The sequence below is a fragment of the Lygodium microphyllum genome, chromosome 5, assembly GCF_053477565.2.
Source record: "Lygodium microphyllum isolate KBCC chromosome 5, Lygodium_microphyllum_v1.1.10, whole genome shotgun sequence".
In the NCBI taxonomy this organism is placed as follows: Eukaryota; Viridiplantae; Streptophyta; class Polypodiopsida; order Schizaeales; family Lygodiaceae; genus Lygodium; species Lygodium microphyllum.
In genome coordinates, this window is record NC_141139.1 from 15,906,331 (window position 1) to 15,927,635 (window position 21,305).

The window sequence follows — 21,305 nt, forward strand, 5'->3', positions numbered from 1 at the left end:
CCATACCATTCCTTTAAAGGAAGGTAGCCATCGTGTACGTTAGAAAGTAAGGTGTATGCCTTTCAAACTGAGGGATAGTGGGCTGTCCGAGGAGTTACAGAAATTGTGACAAGCTGGTTTGATCTTCCACGTTCAACACACTGAATGGTGTTCACCTATTGTTATCAAGAAGAATAAAAATAATCAAATCCAACTTTGTGTAGACTTTAGAGAGCTAAATAAGCAGGGGTCATAGTTGCCATGAGTCCTCCATGCACTTCGAAGGAAATACACAGCTTTCTGTCATCAGTAGGGTATTATCGAAGGTTCATAAATGCCCTGGCAAAAAGAACGTTGCCAATAATGAATTTGTTATCCTTTAGCTGACTATTTGTATGGAGCAACCCTTGTACGGTAGCTTTTGATGATGTGAAACAGGAGCTAGTGAAAGCACCAATTTTAAAAGCACCTAAAAGGGGTGAAGTATTCTACATATTTTCAGTAGCTACCATGCATAGTATCAACTATTGTTTATACCAAATCTGGGAGGAAAAATGGTATCATCTGATCGCCTTTGCTAGTTGAAAGTTGGGCATATCAGAAAATCAACTACACCTACATGGAGAAGTTGTGCCTTGAAATGGTATTTAGGACTTAAAAATTTAGGCATTAGATTTGTATATTATACCAAGATGTATGGGATCTCCCTCTAAGGAGTAGTAAAGGGCAATCGTTGGACTACGTTCCACTACAAACGCGATATCTACATTAGCAATTAGGATAGTGTGTTCTGTGGGGACGCTCCTCGCCTGCGAGGCCATGTGGGATTATCTTGTGAGTGTTAGAGAGGCCCACGGCTAGTGCCTATAGCCAATGTTAGCAGGTCCAACCTAACACGGATCAAGGATGTATCATTTGGATACTGTGGCCATCTTTCAGGCATCACATGTGTGCAAAGCTAAGAAGGTGAGCCTACTATAAGGTTTGCTTTTAGGAAAGGATATAGGAAGTGATGAAGGGATAGACTCTGTGCATCACACATGTTAAGAAGTGTATTAAAAACAATGTTTCTATGATTATGTCTGATTTTGGATTTGACAAAGATAAGATATGTATCTTATGGATTTGTACGTATAACAACTAGACGTGTTATGGAAGGTGGTAGTTCAGGATATTGGGATCCTTAGCCCAATGATCCTTAACACTTTATAAAGTGTGGAAAGACTCACCTATAAGTGGGGGTCCTACAGTAAGGTGTTTATATTTTTAAATTACTCAAGTACCTAAGAGGGAAAAGGGTTGAGCGATAAGTATCCCTGTTATATTGGATGGATCTTAAGAATCAAGAAAGTTTACAGGCACTTTGAGCTAGTACACTCCCTATTGACCACAGACGGAGTGTGATCACATACAACCCAACCCTATAGGATTTGAAGGTCTAGACAATGACTTTCTACTAAAAGATGGTTTATATCACTCTGTGAAGTAAAGTTTTTTATAATTATCATAAAATAGATTATTTGATTCAAAATTGTTTGTTATGTGCTAAAGATTGAGAACTATGTTTAATGAAATAATAAAAGAAAGCTACTTTTATATGTTTCAACAATGTGGTAGCATGCTTTGCTAATTAGGAAACTAAAGCAAACCCAATCGAGAAAAGTGGAAGACTTCAATCTTGATGATCGAACACCTATGGCTTGGTGGACTCGATTAGTCATGTAACTTTCCAACATTATATAGAGCTTATTAGATCGTGACCTCCAAAATGTGATGGACTTGCTGAGAACAATCCTACAATCATCATTATTTTTCTACACTTTTCCCTTTTCCTTTTCCTTGCACTCGTCATCATCATATAGTTTATGGCATTGCGCAGATGAATATGACCTTGCTTTCCAAAATAATGAAAATTCAATGCAAACTTATAGCCATGAGACTTATTGCGAGACTGTCCATGTGACTGAGGATGAGGCTTCTAGGAGTCTCTCCATTGGTGGTCATTATCGCTCATAGCATTGCCTCTAACTGTCAAAGCATAAGAGCTATGGGAAGCATCAACATTCTTTCTGTTAACCTCTTCATTAAATATTGCACCCTCTATATCTTACAATTTCATCCCATTAGTAGGCATATTTGCACACATAGCAATATAGAATGTGTCCCATGATTCATGCAATGTAACTAGCAAGAACAATGATAGAAGATTCTCCTTAAAGTAAATCCCTTACGAAGACAAGTGGCTAAAAATGGAACAAACCTCATTTAAGTGGGTAGACATAGAAGTTTCCTCCTTCATACAAAGGTCCAAAAGTTACTTCATCCAATACATCTAAGAGGTAGGGCTCTACTTATTGTAGACATCACCAATCTTCTCCCATAACTACCATGCAATCTACCCTTTAGAGACAACATTGTAGAATACCTGCTTCAGTGAAAAAATGATTATGAATTTACATAACTCATCCAATTCAACCAATCCTCCACATCAAAGTATTTTGGCTTTTGCACCCTCATGTTTCAATGGCTTAATCTACAATTTTTGCACCAAAACTTGCCATATCTATGCCTTCCAATAGCTATAATTAGTGCCATTCAATTTGTCAATGTTAAAGAGAGCACTATCATTTGATCAACAAGCTATCATGCCAACAAATGAAAGCATAGTGCAAGAAGATGGGCTTTTATAAAGGACTATAAATTAGCCCCAAATCACAACCAAAACAAAGTCTAAACATAAGGAAACACTACAGTGTAAGGATGTCCACTAACTTCTAGTAATAAACTCTCAAATCAAAGCATTTGCTCTCATACATAATGTAGAAACCTAAAATGCCTCCATTTCCTAAGGTAGTAAATGATAGCTAACATATCATTTTCATGTGTGCTCCAATGGGACTTTACTTCAATGAACTTCTTGGATTCATAAGGAGTTGGGTGCCCAACCCTCCTCAAATGCCATAATATAATGCATCTATCAAGATCTCAAAGGGCTTGAAATTTCCCACTTTAAGCATCGATATCTTGCTCATGCATTCTTTCATGAGGTTTTCTTGTTGATTAGCTCCCACCTAAGGTCCCCTTGTCCTTTGGTAAGTTATGATAATGGAGCCATTACCATGATATAATTCTTGATAAACCTCATGTAGGACACTCTAAAGCCCAATAATTCTAACTTCTCTCACTATTTTGAGTGTCAAGAAATTATTTACTACTTCTACTTTCTTTTGATCCACCTTGATTCCTTCCTTCCCCTCCTATGAATCCTGGAAATTTTTCTTACTCCTTTACTAAAAACTTGCCTTCTTAGGATTTGCATATAACTTTTGTAGCCTTAGCTTCTCAAATACCTTCATTAATTGTTCTTTGTGTTCCTCCAAGGTCTTGCTATAGACTAATAGGTTGTCTATGTAGATGATGATGAAAACATCTATGTCCTCCTAGAACACTCCATCCATCAACCCACAAAAGATGCATGGCCCATTACTAAGACCAAATCCTAAGACTAGCCATTCCAACTCCCAATTCCTAATACTAGCCATTCAAAGCTCTCATATCTAGTGCAAAAGGTGGTCTTTGGGATGTCTTCCTCAGCTAGATGGATTTGAAGATAACCTTACCTAAGATCTATATGGCTAAAGTACTTAGCTCCATGCAATTTGTCTAGGAGGTCATCTACAAAGGGCATCGAGTACTTGTTCTTTATGGTGATTTTTTTGAGTGGCATATAATCTATGCACAATCTTAAACCTTTGTCCTTCTTCTTGCCAAGCAACATTGGGGCTCTAGATGGGGATTTAACTGGAACAAATGAAATCTTGCTCTTCTAACTTATGCAATTTCTTCTTCAATTCCATTAGCTATATGTGGTTCATCCTATATGGAGCCTTAGCTAATGATATTGATCCTAGAACCAATTAAATATTGTGCTTTACATCTCTTTTGGGGGGTAATCCCTTGGGTAATTTTGGGGGCATTACATCTCTATACTTTTTTACTACATCTTCTAGTTTCTTATTTCACACATGCAATTCTTGTATTTTGGGTACTTCAGTTTCCATGGGCCTCATGATGCATCGATACACCATATCTCCTTGCTTTATTGACTTCTCCGCTTACTTGGCACTACATGTCATGATTCTAGGCTAAAATCTAGTGCTTATGTTAGTCACACCCCTTTCTTGCATTCCATTCGAGGTCAAAGCCCTTGGGTGGTTTTTTGGATCCTAACTTTGCAACTTAGCAAGATGCCCTTGCTACTTTCGTGACCATTTCTTTCTCCTTTGACATATTCTCACTCTCACTTTGATTGGGGATCAATTTGGAAGTTGCAATCTCACATGGGTTTCATACTCCTTCTCCTTGCATATCAAGCAACATCTCATTAACTACTTTTCCAAACATTGCTATGACATATTTTTCATAAATTTAAGGCACAAAATGGCATCCAAGTCATCCATAGGTATCACTAGGAAATTCAACTTGGCCTTTGATTTTCCTACCTCAACTAGCACTGGGGATGTTTCACCCCCTTATCTTCTCCTTGTGCAAAAGGTCACAATTAGACCCTCTAGTGCCTTGGTTAGCTTCAATCCATCCTTTACTACACATTGTGGGTATAAAGTTGTGAGCCGCTCCTATGGTCTACTACTACCACCAAAGGTACCATACATTAAGGGCATGTACTCGTACCAACCCTTGGATGATCCTAAATTTTTTCACTCTCATTTGAATTCTCTTGTATGGGAAGGGGTTGTGTCTTGTCTCTTCAATATGCACTTGTAGCCACCACTCTTCACCCCCTGCTTGATGTTGTGTCTTCCATGGGGTATCTAGATTGATAGTGTGATCCTCTACACTTGAAACATCTCACACCTATGAGACTTGAGATCTCACCATGATGCATTTTACCCCACTAACCTATAGGATACACTCATGGTTGGCTTATAGTGGTTACTCCACCACCTTCAAAATGCTCCCTTTAGTACCAAAGTAAATTATGATGTGGTTGGGGTGCCTCCAGAAATTCCACTTCTAGCTTCTATCACTTTTTCCCTTGGAGGGGCTGGCTTTAGGGCACTAGCCAAGATGAAGGAGTATATTCACAACTAACACAAGAACACAAGTTGTTGTAACAACTCGAAAACATGGATGTAGACACCAAGGTACATGGTTTCTTTTTCAACATGCAAGAGTGTATGAGAGGAGATGTGAAGAGACAAGTACTGGCGAGTCTTAGTTAAAGCCATGAGAGTGGCTGAAAGGCTAGTGGAATTGGAAGGAAGGAGACTGGTCCAAGGGAGCCAAAAATGATACATCAACAATCTTGTTGCCAACCCATGGATCGAGATTCCTCCATTGATATTTGGCTTTGAACTTCTGCATCTTTGGGATGAAGTAAACCTTTAGCTCCTTTTGTAATTCCTCCCATGAGAGGATGGACTAATTTTATTCCTTCTCTAGCATGTACCAACTAGCCACATCCTCTTTGAGATAGACAATTGCTACTTCTCCCTTCCTCTCCTCTGGCACTTTGGCATACTACATATACTTGTCTACATCTACTATCCACTTCTTCAAAATCAGCCCATCTCTCTCTCCCTTGTACTTGGTAAGCTACAGGATCTTCTATCCACTATCCACTTCTTCAAAATCTCTCTCTCTCTCTCTCTCTCTCTCTCTCTCTCTCTCTCTCTCTCTCTCTCTCTCTCTCTCTCTCTCTCTCTCTCTCTCTCTCTCTCTCTCTCTCTCTCTCTCTCTCTCTCTCTCTCTCTCTCTCTCTCTCTCTCTCTCTCTCTCTCTCTCTCTCTCTCTCTCTCTCTCTCTCTCTCTCTCTCTCTCTCTCTCTCTCTCTCTCTCTCTCTCTCTCGTACATGGTAGGCTATGGTGTCTTGAATCTCCCATTTTCGTCTTCTAAATTTTCATTGTTTTCCACATCACTAGTCTCATTCTCATTCTTCTTCTTCTTGTTTGTCCTCTTACAGGATGACTCTGTCTACTCCTCTTTCTCCTTCTTCTTGTTGGGTACCTTGATTTGTTCCTCTTTCTCCTTCTTCTTCTATTTTACTTTTCTAATTTCTTCTTCTTCTACCCTATGCTCAGTCTCCTTCTCTTGTTGTTTTTTCACCCAATCGGTATGCTTATTTATTAGCCTTTCTTCTAGATTCCTCCTCTTCATCCTTCATTTGCATGTTCTCTTAGATGGTGGCTAACAAGCTAAATATGCCTACTATATGTTTCTCCAACCCTACTATCTTCTTTTCATGGGCCTCTCTCCTTTCATGATGGAAGCATTTCTTCTTCTTGTTTGTAGTGTTGGGTATGGGGATGTCTCCCATGGCTATTATGAAGGGGCAAGCTACAACTTGGCTTTGAACAATACATTGTGGGAAAGTTGTGTCTTGACTCTAGATAGTGTCTTGTAGAAACTTCATGTCTCACCTTCAAATGGTGTGTTGCAGGGAAGCCATGCTTCAACTACATGGTGATGGATCTTCTCAGTGTGAGTACTCCTTGGCTCTCAACAAGAGTCACTTTGATACCAAGTCACTTGCACTCCCTCACCCACTCAACATGGCACAAAAAGAACACACAAAATATGAGAACAAGATGTGGACTTGTATTGCTCAAAAGATAGAAAGGTACAACGTAGACACACCTTAAGATTACAACCTCGTGACACCACACATAAGAGAGCTCATCATTGAGTGTAGGGAATCACATGTAGAGTGTACTCCAAGCTATGGTTAACTTACCACTATTCCGTGTATATGTTCATTTGCATCTAATGCCAAGGAATATCTACAAAGCCCCAAAGTGGGGAAGGGGGAAAGGAGACCTCACACCCCAAAAAAAAAAACTCTCACACATTCATATTCATCCTTTCTATCTCTATATACATATTTATCCATATACACATACACATACACACCCACACACATACAAAAAGCAAGAAGTAAAGAACTAATTATAGTAGACCCATCATATTCTACATATCATGTTGTTGGATGATTTTCTAAGAGGAAGCTTTGATGATCTCATGATTCTCCTATGTGCTCCTTTGAAGCTCCAAGCCATCCTTTCTATCCTCCTCCAAGCACCGCAAGAACACCAAGAGGAGAAGAAAAGAAAACAAAAGAAGAATGGAAGCAAGAGGAGAAGGGGAGCTTCTCCTAAGCTAGCTCTCTCTCTCTCTCTCTCTCTCTCTCTCTCTCTCTCTCTCTCTCTCTCTCTCTCTCTCTCTCTCTCTCTCTCTCTCTCTCTCTCTCTCTCTCTCTCTCTCTCTCTCTCTCTCTCTCTCTCTCTCTCTCTCTCTCTCTCTCTCTCTCTCTCTCTCTCTCTCTCTCTCTCTCTCTCTCTCTCTCTCTCTCTCTCTCTCTCTCTCTCTCTCTCTCTCTCTCTCTCTCTCTCTCTCGGGGATAAGATTGAGAAGCAAAGGCTCTCAAATTTTCATCACAAGAATGAGAGCTCTATCATAAAGCATAGGTTATCTTTTGGTCTAGATGCTCTCAACTCTTTTGTCCCTCTCTTATCCACTTAGGATGTCCAATCTTTAAACTAGGCACTTTTATGTTTCCCATAGGATTTTAAAATGTATGCATGTGATTCATATATTTAGCTTGTGGAATATTTTATTACACTCATACTTGCTAGACATTTTGTTTTTACATCATTTTTATCCAATTTGCATATGAGTAAGCCCAATAGTTAGATTTCATAAGAAACATTCTTTGTGAATACTGGGTACAAAACGCATATTGTGGGACTTGTATTTAGATTTTACAAGAAACCTTTTTCTGTGTAGTACATGTATTAACTAGAGCCTTAAATATCTTTGCAAATTATAACATCATTTTTTTGGCTCTTGCCTCAAACTCTTCTTGCTATTTATTGTTATCCTTCATCACATACTATTTCTAGCTATCAAAATTTTTAAACATTGTTATTTTTTGTCATTTCTCTATGTGTGTGTGCGCGTGCACTCAAACTCTTCTTGCTATTTATTGTTATCCTTCATCACATACTATTTCTAGCTATCAAAATTTTTAAACATTGTTATTTTTTGTCATTTCTCTATGTGTGTGTGCGCGTGCACGCGCGCGTGCGTGCATGCGTCCACACATGCATGTGCATATATGCATGCATAAGGGTAGTCTCCATGGTTAAGCGATATGAAATATTGATAGTGTTGAGGAAAAGAAAGTCATAAATCTTGGAGGGAGGTGGGTGTCAAGGTGCTATTTGCTTAAACGACTTGGAGGGTTGCATTTAGTTGATGGGCATTGTACTTTTTTCTTTAAGTTACACAATGAATAGTGTCACAATAATCAAGTTGATGAGACATTGAACGAAATGAGTACAATCTCACTATGACCATGGCTTTTATATTAAAATTTACCACTTTTTCTTGGCATCTACAATCAATAGATCAAAGGGTAAGGCTACGTGTAATTAAGTCTAACTATGCATTGTGGAAATATGGTTAGGTCACCTCAAACCCAAAGTGAGTATTCGCATGCAAAATTGACTATCGAAAAGATCAAATTTGACTATCATAAAGTTGGGTCCCCAAACTTAAAAGGGAAACCATCTAAAAGATCAAAACCAATTGATAAGTATTGAAAGACACAAATAAGAATGGAATGTCCTTTTTCAAGACCTAAAATGCACCTGACAGAGTGGCTCTCACACACTCAAGCTCAGTGATGAGCCTCACAAGACCAACCCCCATAGCCCTATGGCCATAAGCGACTGGCAATAAACTAGGAAGTCTCTCTCCAAAACATTGACACACTACATTGTAGTCCAATCTCCTAACTGCTTGTCTCAAACTCCAAGCAAAAGTGCCCAAACTGTAGGTGTCTAGTACACCACACAAACGTCACAAATGCACCTACTCACATGATTGCCACTGCCTCTACATATGAGTGATCTACCCAATTAGGAATTTGACCCGTTGGTCCTCGTCTTTTAGCACAAACCTAACACTTACACTCAACTCATCCTCACTAGAAACCCCTTTGAACCCTCAACACTAATCGGCTCATATCTCTTCACCCACTCACTCAAGGAATCAATTGCTATGCAACGGTATACGCATAAAAATTATTTGATCCATAGTATTCATGAGAACGCACAAGCATTTTTAATGTGACAAAAAAAGAAGAGGGTGCAACAAAAAAGTCTAATATCATTTCATGACTTTCAACTACAGATTGCATCAATGTTGTATACATCCCAAAAGCATCGAGCGTTCCTCACTTGTGCTACTTTTGGGTACATATTTCACACATATTCGCACTAGATATGATATCCAAATAAGAAAATAATATTCTCAATATTCTTTATCAAAATTTAACATGTTCTTTCACTTAGATCACTATGCATGATACCATAGCTAACCTTGTACTACCAATATGCATGTTTCGTGCTTAAAAATCTTAATTTTCAAAAAATATAATCAATTGAATTTTATTTGCTATAAAAACTAGGCCACTTACCCGTTAACCACCTACATGTCATGACATGAATGAGACACTGAGTGGTTTCCAAGGCTGCTAACACTTCAATCTTTGGCCCATGTCCCATTGAAATTGGTCTGTACCCCTTCAAGTCTTGGCCAATTTGCGGCCTCCTAGGCCTATTCAATGAGCATAAAGGGTAAACCATAGCTCACAACCCCAACTAGGTAGGATGAAATCTCACATCACTTATTTGGATAGTGAAGAAAACATTGAGGTTGACCAAGAATAATCAAAATGGAAAGCACACCTAAGGAGATTGCCAAAGCAACATTAAACTAAAGGGACAATTGTCATTTTACAAAGGGTAAAGGAATAAAGTTGATTACAAAGGGTATGGTTGCAATCAAAGTATAGTGCACAAAGGGAGGTGCCTAAGGAAATGTATAGATAGATGAAAAGAGGTTGCATCCATGGAGGTGGAATAGTAACTTAAAGGTGTACTATTCCTGGCACTCCAAAAAGGATTTGAGCCAAGGGGTTTTTTCACTTTTTCCTTAGTCACAACTCATTATCATGAGATTGTTTCCATTTTTTTAAAGGACAAGTTGGCTTGTTATGGCAAGGAATTTCTTTCTTTTCTTTCATAAGATTTGTTTATTGTTTCTCTTCTTTTCTCTCTGTTTTATTACATTTCTTCATCTTCATTTTTCTCCTCTCTCCCCCATTCCAAGGGTGTTGCCAAAAAGTAAGAGCGGTTGTCATAATGGATGCAATCATTTTCTCCTATATGTATCTTTTTTTGAAAAACACCATCCATCCAAGCAACTTGCTCTCTTATGACTATAAGTCAAGAGAATGAAAATAATAGAAAGATCAATCTACACTAGTGCTTCACTTACATGGATATAGAACACTAATCACCTATCTTCATGAGATGTTTAGTTAAATAGTCTAAATATCCAAGATTAAGTTCTAATGACTTAATGAGGAACTTTGGGTGAATCTAAATACGTACAAGGACTTATCTGAGTGGTACAAGTCATCCAAGCCAAAAAACATAAAAAAGTGATGTGTTTATAATTATATAGGGAAATTTTTGTAATTTTACCACATTGGCTTGCCAATCCGGTTTGTTCACTTGGTTTTGAGTACATGGATGACCCTACTTGGAGTTTGTATAATAAAGTTATGGCAAAAATAAGTTGCAACCAAGTAAAGGCCTGTGTAAAAAACAAGATCAAGGAAAGCATTGAAGAAAGACAAGAGAATATTGATTGATGTGTGTGGATGTATGCATGAAGAGGGACCAAAATGAGTATTTTAGGACTATTGTGAACTAATGTATGCAAAGATTAGAGGATGTCTATTATTGTTTACCACTTTGACAAGGAGTTCTACCTTAACTCGGGTGCAATCTATTACTCTTGGATGTCTCAATTAAAGGCCTATTGTGAATAGATCTTAGACTTACCTATTGCTCTATTGTAGGTGAACCAAAATGGGGATTTTGGACTAAGAAAAGGTTCTTTAAGCTTCTATACAACATATTTTGATTTATGGATGTTTTAGATCTAGATTGTTCTATGCATATTCTATGGAGATGTCGAGCTCCACATGAGCTAGCATCCACTACATGCCTTGGTGACATGGCAAGACTTTACTCATTGGCACATTAGGTGATCGACATGGAGGATCATAGGATTCTCAAGTGAATCTTCAACCAATTGGATCTAGATATGAGACAATGAAGATGGATCAAGGACTTACAAGAGTACGACTTGAAGAGCAAATACTTGCTAGGTAAGGAGAATATCATTATGGATGCAATAAGCCAAATCAATGCTCTCATCTTACAAAAACCTTCAAGAGAAGAATCAATAGCTTTTATAGTGTCAATGCCAAGTAACCTGGCATCTTGTACACAAAGAAAGAAGGTAAAAACAATGCAAAATATCGACATCTAAGAATGGATGTTCAACTTAAGGAACAAGCTCCTAATTTACAGCTTAACCACCAAAATTTTCTATTTAGAAAGAGCTTATGTACTACAAAAGAAGGCTATGCATCCTAGCCAATCAAGAGTTAAAGAAGAAGATACTTTGGGAGGCACATGAAAACCCATTTTCAAGACACCTTGGCTATGCCAAGTCAATGGTATTAGGAAGGGCTACACCCATTAGGAGAAGCTAAGAGGTAATGTACTTATGTCACTAAATGCCTAAGTTGCCAATGACTAGCAAACAAGGTTCCACCAACACCAACCTAAGCTCAAGTACCCCTCATTGTATAAATTATGTGTTCTTCATTACAAACTAGTTGCAGTAGTGAATATTAATAAAAGGGTCAAAGTAGAGATTGGCTATTTGAATTTCAAGGATCCTTATGGGTACCTTCAATTTGAGTAGATAGACAATAGATAGGTTGTCTAAGAGAGAATTTCCACAAGGAGCATCCCCCTCAAGTTATGGCACCTAGTCCATACTTAGAATTTGATTTGATCTATGTACAAACAAAGGAGCAGTTATGGTTTTCCTATTCGGAAACTCATGGCCCTACGACTAGGAATCGAAAAAGCATTAGGATTAGTACTCAAATTTTTGTAAGAAAAGCAAGTATAATGAGTGGTACATTATAAACTCTCATGCAATTATCCCATACCTAAAAGAGAGCTAGGCTTAACTAGGTTAAGGTAATCTTGATTATTGTACTTGAAAAAAAAATCATTTAGATATTTAAGCTTGTATAATATTATCTTCTTGAATATTGTCCTCTTAACTAGTAGAATACTAACTTCTTAACAATATTATTGTCTTTACTAGATCCAAAATGGAATTACTTAAAGTAATATCAAGTCTATGCACGAGAGAGACCATCTTCCAAGATCCCATCACAAGGGAAAGACTTCTAAATCCAAGAACAAATCGTTGGGATGGATCATAGCTAAACTAGATTGGGAATTGGAGACTAAGATTGAGAAAATTCCCAAGACATCAGTAAGATAAGAATGAAGGAACAAATAAAGTTTCAAGAAGAGGGCCTAAACTAATCTAAGGATGGGTTAAGGATTCTAGGGGTTGATTTCCCTTCCAAAGGGGATAGGCTAAGGCCTACCTCAAGTTCATGATAGCTTGAATAGTTGAATAACACCCCGTGCTAGAGGACAAAGCACTTAGATGAATTCTATGCATGGATTTGTATTGCAAAGAACTACTTGATGCACTGCAAGGAATTGTTTGATTGTTTGTGTATTCTAAGCCATGATATGCTAACACATGTTGAGTTTGTAGGAGCATTCTTAGCATGCCCCAACCTTAGCCATTGGGCTCTTTCACTAAGGATCTTATTGTTCGCTCCAAATGCTAGGATCAACATGAGATGCAAGAGGTCTCTTCTAATTATGGACTGATAGTTAGCTAAGAGTTAACAAGGAGCTAGGAGGGCTCTTGCCATAATTCCTTGGGCATACTAGGACTAATCTAACCCCTTACGAGCCCAAGATAGATCTCCCAGAAGGCCTCAATGCTAGGTAAGAGTGGATTGGTGCTTTGCCAAGCAGTAAAGTTTGATTTCTAGACTAGACATTGATGGAATAAAATAGTGATTATATATCTTTTTTAATAAATATAATTCTTTCTCAAACATTATTTTTACTTGTATTCATGTATGTGATAATATTGTGCAAAGGAAAATGTTCTAATGAGTTAATGAAAGAAGATGTTTGTATGTGTCAAACATAATCATGGTAGGATTACCTAGAAAACTAAAACGACATCTTCCAAGAAATCAAGTGGGTGAATCCTCTACAAGGTCATCCTAGGCAAGGTGGTCTCAATTACCCAAGAGGTTTCCTATGAAAGGTTAAATTAGAAACTTTAGGAAGAGCTAAACACATGATTGTCATAAAATGTCTTCATGGATCCTAACTTAGTGTCATTTTACGAGACCCAAGTAAAATTTTACCCTTGATTAGAGAGGTGTACATGTCTATCTCCCCTCATTTCTCACTCTCTTTCAACAAAGTGCAACACTAGTCCACTTATGTTCAAGATGCCTTCCATAAGTGTCTATCCAAAAATGATAGCAAAACATTTTCTAGTAGACCTTAGAAGTTAATTATTACCCTTTTTGCATGTCAATCCTTGTGGGGATGAGGCATAGCTTCCCCTACAAGGATAGACTCAAGTGGTCCTATGTCAAATATTCCTCAGGAGTTTCAAATGGAGTCACCTAGATACATCCCTTGATAGACTTCCAAAATCATGCTATCAAGGGTTTGTTAAAGTGGCAATTCGCAACTAGCTATGGATTCATCTATATAGCTAGCATTGCAAGGTTGCATAAAGTGTTGGTGCACATCAACAAGCACATGGTTATAGTAATATAGGCTATATATGAATCACCTTCCATCTACATAGTAAGTAAGGTTTCCATCTTAGAGCCATCTAAATAGGTAGCATTACAAAGATGAGAAAGTGTTCATACATTAAGACAAGCACATGGCTACAATTACATGGACTATATATGCATCACCTCCCATCTTTATAGTACACTTTGGACTCTCCTTTCTATGAGGTCAATCAAGAGGAGTTCAACAAGATCATAAGGATGGATATCATTGAGTTAGACACATCAAGGATATCCAGTACACATACCAAGCCACTAGGGTGATGTTAACATTCTATTGAGATCACATTTCTCATTTATAATCAACTTTCTAGCTACTCCTACTATATACCATCTTGAGAAGTAGGGAGGTCATCAATAGTTAGAGACCCATAAGGTTACTAATCAGTTCCATCTTGAGAAGTAGAGGGGTCACCAATAGTTAGAAGCCCATAAGGTTACCAATCAGTACTAGAGAAGCCTTTCCCATTAAAGTGAAACCTCCATCTACCCAAGGTATAAAATTACTAAGGATTCACTTAAACTAAGTAAATGGGGATTTTTTCCCATTTTCTACTAAAAGTTATTTACATTAGTTTGCACCCTACAACTCAAGGTATGCCCTTTATCTTCACAAAAAATAAAGTATTTCCAAAGAAGCCACCTATTAAACAAGCGTCAATATGCCTAAATTCAAGTGCACAATCTTCTTGTTAAATGTAAGTAGCAGATTCCTTTCTATCTTGTAAGACATTCCTTGATTATAGATCAAAATCAACATGCATAGAAATATCATATGTAGCATATGATTACAACAAATACCAATTTCACTTATTTGCAAGCTCATTTTCTCTATCTATCTTAACAATAGGTGGCTTGCATTCTTGGACATCACTACTTAATGCAATAGCCCTCAATTCAATACATGGATAGCTAGATCATGTGCAACAACCTAGGAACTCCCTCTTGGGTAAAAGCCCAAATCAACCAACAAAATGGGAAATCCAGCAGCCCACAACATAAACCGTTTGTAATATTGGTTACTCTATCAAATCTTCTCTTCCTACTTTGCACAAATGCCCAATGAATCTTAGAATTCCCATCTCTAAGAATAAATCCATTGTTATCATTGTGAACCTTGAAGGTCTTTTATAACTTATTATGTGAAGTTGTTCATTTAACCATAGGATTTATTTTCTAGAGTACTTTTTGAACACGTTGTCAATCACATAACAAACGAATCTCTTTAATATAACTAGGGATTTCAATAATTCTCCTTAATGTTGCAATAGATTTCAATTTGGACCACTAACATCAACTTTCCAACTCTTAATTGTTAGTGCTCTTATTGAAGTTCTACACAACATCCATCTAAGAACTCTATGAGCTTGTGGATTTTAGTTCAATTTTTGTCAATATGTAAGAATTTTATGAGGTCCCATCATAATTTCAAAACTTAATCCTTCTGGTTTTGTTATCATGTGCAATGTAGTTTAATCAAAATAAAAGTTTTAACTTACAATCTGCAAATCAATTTTAATCATTCCATAATCACTCAAGGTTAATCATGCATAAAAGGCACATTTACCAAAGCAAATCAAACATTTTCTAATCCAAATTCAATAGAATAGGAAGAAACACAAACCATCACCATAACAAATTATCTTTGTTAGTCTCATGCCATAACTATTCTCACATCTTGCAATCAATAACCATAAATGAATTGTGATTTCATAACAACAATACGTAGATTTTGAGATAAATTTTTCAAATGCAAAACATAGTCTCTTTCTCCATTCTTTTCCTTTTAACTATTCATAACAAATAGGTTAGATTTTCCAAGTTGTACCAATTAAGGTTAATCAACTTAATGGCCCAAAAATTGTTATTTAGACAAATTCCTTTAAATTTTTCAATATGATTTTCATTCCATGGAAAAATCTTGATTTCTACATTTGACAAAGGATTTTTTTGCCAATTGCAAATAGGTCATGATCCATAAGGGTTTGTCAATTCTTTACACATCAACGCTAGTAATACAATCATGAAGTTTGGAAACTTCTTGTTTTGTCTAAGCAAGATCAAAAGTTCTAATTTACGAGGTAGAATGTCCTCCATTGTGGGCCAATCAACCCTCCGTACATGTAATCATAATGCAAACCACCTTTAAAAAAATCTCCATCACATCATTGCCACAATCCCAATACCATCATCAATCACCACATTTCTCATATTGTTTGGCTTACATGTCTCCCAACCCTTGGTCCCCATCAAATTTATAAATCAATGGCAAAGCATAATTTTTTTTCCTAATCACATTTAGAGACCAATTTTTCATGTCAAATTATGACACTACAACAATATAAGAAGCTTAAAACAAAGCATATTTATGTTTGACTCTCTAGCTTAGACCTTGTGAAAATTCCTACATAACAACTTGCTCATGTCTTGATATAAAGGAAATTGTGTGATTTCAACCAAACTAATTTTTCTACTTGAAACACATATATCTTTACATAAATTTGGGCAACACAACAAAGTTTATTTGGGCAAGGGATACATCTAGCAAACACCATTTCCCTTAATCAAAGACTTTAGCATTAAGGAAAAATGGGCATTATACCAAATTGCTTTCGACAAGTTACAAATTGTAAGAAGTTGCTCACTTGAGTATCCAAAACAAAAATGGTTTAGAAATCTTACAATATTGAGCAACATAATTATTTGCTCATGGCCCATTGTAAATGATGTCAATCATATGTAGCTTGTTTTGTAAATGATAAGGACTTCAAATCAATCTCAATTTTTCGAATCAAAAGCTTAAAAACTTTAATGTAAATCAAGCAGCATAACTTGCTCATAGCTTGTTGTAAAATTTTAGTAAGCATAACTAAGCAATCTAACTTTCTTAATTGAAAAGTTATACAAGTTTATGACAAATTTGATAATATAGCCCCTAGCTCTTGGCTCATTCGGGTTTCTAGGAAAGACTAAACAACCAATCATTTTAGGAGATTAAAATAGAATAGCCATCAATGACATAGACTAAGTCATAAACACCATATGGATTAACAACATAAGGATTTCAACAAAGTCCAACATTGGAAGAACTTATGTAAAAAGAGAAGGGATGACTCTTATTTAGTGTGTTTCATAGGTAAAATTTAAAAGCACATGCTAATCTTGTTAAACATGGATGCTTAATCAATCGCTAACTCAATAGCTTAGTTAGTGGTTCACTCTCAACAATGAATTGCCTTCATGCAATCCACTAATCATTTATCCACACTGTGGGATAAGTTTCTAATATTTATAGCCATCATGTTAGTTTATTTTGAATACAAATAATTGTCATGAAATATTGATATTTAAAAATATTTTTCCACAACTTTTCTCAAATAAATATTTTGGGTTGACACCCTAAGGTTTTACTAAATATCCTTACATAATTGTGGAAGTAATTTTCTAGATTTTCTAAGTAGATTAATGTACTTGTCCATTTCATCAATGCTTTATTGTTTAAACCTAAAATCAACCTAGTCATAATTAAATTCTTAAAGTTATGAGTTTGTACATTGAGACAACCTAAGCACCAAGGAAATGAGTTGTTTGTTCCTTTAAAAAACTGCAAACTTGAAAAACTTTGTTCAAGCAGTCGAGTCTTAATAGGTATAGATAGTTTGACCACGAAAGCAAACACTTTGCCATTTAAATGTACAAACATTATAACATTGGTCTTCGAGTCATTTACGATTCACCCAAGATACATGGACAAACCCCTCTTATTGAATATGGTGTACTATTGGCCAGCTTTTACCCCTCCTCAGTAGTTGCAAGTAGAGGACAATTTGAAGCACTTTCTCCCAAACCCCTCATCTATGCTATAATGTTTCAAACTATGAGCAAAGTAATAATAATCTAATTCTAAAGTTTATGAGTTCATACGTTAAGACTAAAACTAAGCAAAGTAATAATAATCTAATTCTAAAGTTTATGAGTTCATACGTTAAGACTAAAACTAAGCACCTGCACCCTTCAACGATAGTGTCAAATTACTTTGTTCAATATCCTGAATTTTAGCATAATAAGACAACCTAGGAAATGAGTTGTTTGTTCCTTCAAAAAGAAAAGTTAAGAACTAGGAAAACTTTCATGTAGTTAAAACTTTCATGTACTGAAGTTTTAATAGATATAGGCGCTTCAATCATGAACAAACACTTTGCCATTGAAAAGTACAAAATTATAACACTGGTCTGTTGTTTGTGATTCACCCAAGATACATGGACAACGACCTCTTATTGAGTATGGTGCACCATTGGCCAGCTTTACCTCATGCAGTGGTTGGAAATAGAGGCATGACAATTTGAAGCACCTTGGTCTTGAAGTGGTATGTGATTCACCCCAGATACATGACAAACACCTATTATTGAGTATGGGGTACCACATACAATATAATGGTTTATATTTTATACAAGCACATACATAACTGCTCGCCTTTTCTTGATGAATAAGATAAGAGTACATGGGACTCTTACTATGGGACTAATCTAAAGTATATTTGCATACACTGCCTCAGTACATTAGCCTTTTTTTGCATGAGAAATTCCATATACTATCACTCACATTAACTAATCACATTCTCCCCCTCAATAGATACAAAGCTAACACCAACAATCAATAACATAGTTTTGATGTATGAAACCTAATGTTTTGACATACATTAATGGTATTCCACATATCAAGAGCTCCATGATGTGACGAAAACAATACACCATACAAATCACCCTCAAAGCAAATAATTGTGGGAATTCCACTTCAAACTGTAAGGCTATGCTTACATGTGGCTTTTAGCTCTTTAAAGCTTAAAGAATCATCCTTTTTTTAAAAGCATGCCAACCACCACACAAAACAACAATATGCTCTCAATGCGTTGAAATCTCCACTTAATCTGAAGTGGCAAACCACTTTTTCTTGTCATGCCATATTATTTTTTAATTCATATTTCATCAAATAAATTACAAAAAAACCCACAATATTTGTATGTTAATGTATATCATTCTAGTATATTGCTAGTCTCATGCACCTTATAACAGTTTGAAGACGACCTTTGTAAATTCTCGGATCAAACATCTGTATCATCAATATGAGACTTGATTGCCTTACAAGGTTTCCTTGTCAGTACAGCACTACAATTGATTTACAAAATTGATATGTGTAAAAGTATATTTTTCCACATAACAATTGACTCTAGTGCCATTTGTCCCAACCCTGCCATCCCTCTCCCTGTCATGAAAGTTTCCCTAGGGACAGCATATCCAATCAATTATGTTTTAAGATCCACGTTAGCATTCTACAAAGCAACACATAAACTAATGGCTTAATCTCCAAGTCTGCGCACTTGAAACTGTGGTATACCTTGTTGATTGTACTTTCACATTGCTACAAAAATATTCTCTTGTAGAGTTCCAACGCAATGCCAGCTACCAAGGGAGGGATTCTTAGTAGCTTCTGTTCTACTGTTCTCCAACAAGGGTGGACCCAGCAAAAGGCACTCTTGAAAAGCTACTCTTTGTAGGACACAATTTCCATTACATAAAGCAGCTTATCACCATTAGTTGGTATTCTATATCGTAACCCTGTGAGTCAGAAACTCCCCTAGAATTGCAGGAAAGTCATTGCACAGGGACAAATGTGTTTTGCAAAAATTACTGGAGTGAACTTTTTTGTTGTTCTTTTTCTTGTTTTTCTTTTTGGGGTGGGGGGGCAGGCACTATTCCTGTTAGTTACAAACGACTTCACTACACTTGCCACTTGTCCTCCAGACTATGACTAGCATGGACCAAGTAAATACTGCAGAACATGGACACAAGGCATTCACCATGCTGCTCACTCAAAATATCACCCTATGCATTTGTAATCATACTTGAGAAGAGTTCCTTGTGACACTTTACATGGCTGGACTGATCAAGGTGAAATACAGGAAACAAAGTCCTCTTCTCCTGGTTAAAGTAAGGGAACAAGTGTAGCGGCATAATTGAGTAGGCATGCCCCATTTGAGAAAATGTAGTCAAAATCTATGCCACACATCTTTATTGACTTGTGACAGATGCTGGATGATACGATTTCATATCAAAATACAACTGAAGGGCTGAAAAGAACCCAGCTTGCTGGACTGCATGGCACATCCAAAAAGTTTGTTGTCTATACCAAACCCCAGTTACAAGCTTTTGGATATTGGAAAAGTAAGATTCACCTATTGTATACATCAAAATCATGGCTGCAAATCTCAGCACAAAATCCCGGATTGTAGTCTGCAACTCCAATACCCAGCAATTACACACCCACAAAACAATAACATACCCGTAAGGCTTAAGCATGTGCAGATAATCCCTTGTTCATCACAGGGCTTCCTGAGATCGTCTCACAATGCGGCTGACTTTACGCTTGAATTCTTCTCTGTTATCACGCCATTCTTTCTGCAATTATCAACATGTGCAAGTACTTAGAATGCCTGAGTGATTACCCCACATTAACGAACCAAAGACACCTATGAAGAATGGTTGGCAGTGCAGCAGTATTCAGTCTGATGATTAGAGGCATCAAGGCTGGCACTAACATGTTCCTTAACATCCGTTACATTGATGCTTCAAACAAAATGTGTTTCACTTTCTGCAGTCAAGAGTATACTAGTTACACATTGTAAAAACAGAAGGTTCGCGTGATATATTCCTTAACAGTATTGCACTAAGACTTTTGATAAAATGTGCATGTATTCTTTGCACCCACTTAGCAAGAAATTGGATTTCCCAATCCACACTGCCTAGTGTACCAACACATACGTAAACACTTCAAGCTGATTCAGAGAAGCCATATGTGTTAGCAATGCAAAATGCAGAAGCAAAAGAAGAAAAAAGAGAATGCTACAATACCACCAAAAGCAAAAGACTGACAATATATTTAGGTGCGACATAAGTACGAAGGCAATACGAGAAATCGATGGCACAATGTGTCTACACATTCCATATCCTCACCAACAGTGAAAGTCTGTGAAAACCCCCTGCCCCCAGGCATGCAGAGTGATATCAAAATCTCTCACGATGTAGGTAGTCCCCTGCGCTCAACAGTAGCCAGTTATTATGCTTGTCTAGACGATTTTTTACTGTGTGTAGACACTTGCACACTCCGCTTCAGTGCCACTGCCATATGATGAACAATATCACCGAGACTTATGGAACATAAACTCCCCACCCTGGTCTACTCTGATTGTCTACACTATGTGAGTGGTCTACCTCTCTACCACACTCCAACCTCAAATGTCTCTTGAGTTAGCCTTAAGGAAGGAAGACCAAATATATCTAGAGCTCAATGACAATATGAGGTAACTAGCTAAAGAGTAGTAGCTCTGAAAGATGTTGGTTCTCTATTATCCTCTCCTCATATGCAGTTAATACAATGTGCCAAGACATACCTGAAGATCTG

At 37.0% G+C, this 21,305-nt stretch overlaps 1 protein-coding gene across 4 annotated transcripts in view; it reads right to left on the reverse strand.

Annotated features, from left to right (window-relative positions):
* Positions 1 to 18,921: 18,921 nt before the first annotated feature.
* Positions 18,922 to 21,305, reverse strand: part of LOC148035531 (ubiquitin-conjugating enzyme E2 7-like) — a 44,663-nt gene continuing 42,279 nt past the window's right edge. Inside the window, exons 6-7 of one of the 4 annotated variants that reach the window (XR_015690832.1) lie at positions 20,187 to 20,302; positions 18,922 to 20,079 (exon numbers count right to left, since the gene is read on the reverse strand). Coding sequence is in view for 3 of the 4 variants with exons in the window: in XM_087677488.1 (XP_087533614.1) it covers positions 20,225 to 20,302 (78 nt within the window). In the remaining variant the exon portion in view is untranslated. Of the gene's footprint in view, positions 20,303 to 21,305 lie in introns of all 4 variants that reach the window. The other 3 variants (XM_087677488.1, XM_087677489.1, XM_087677487.1) reach the window with 3 other exon arrangements.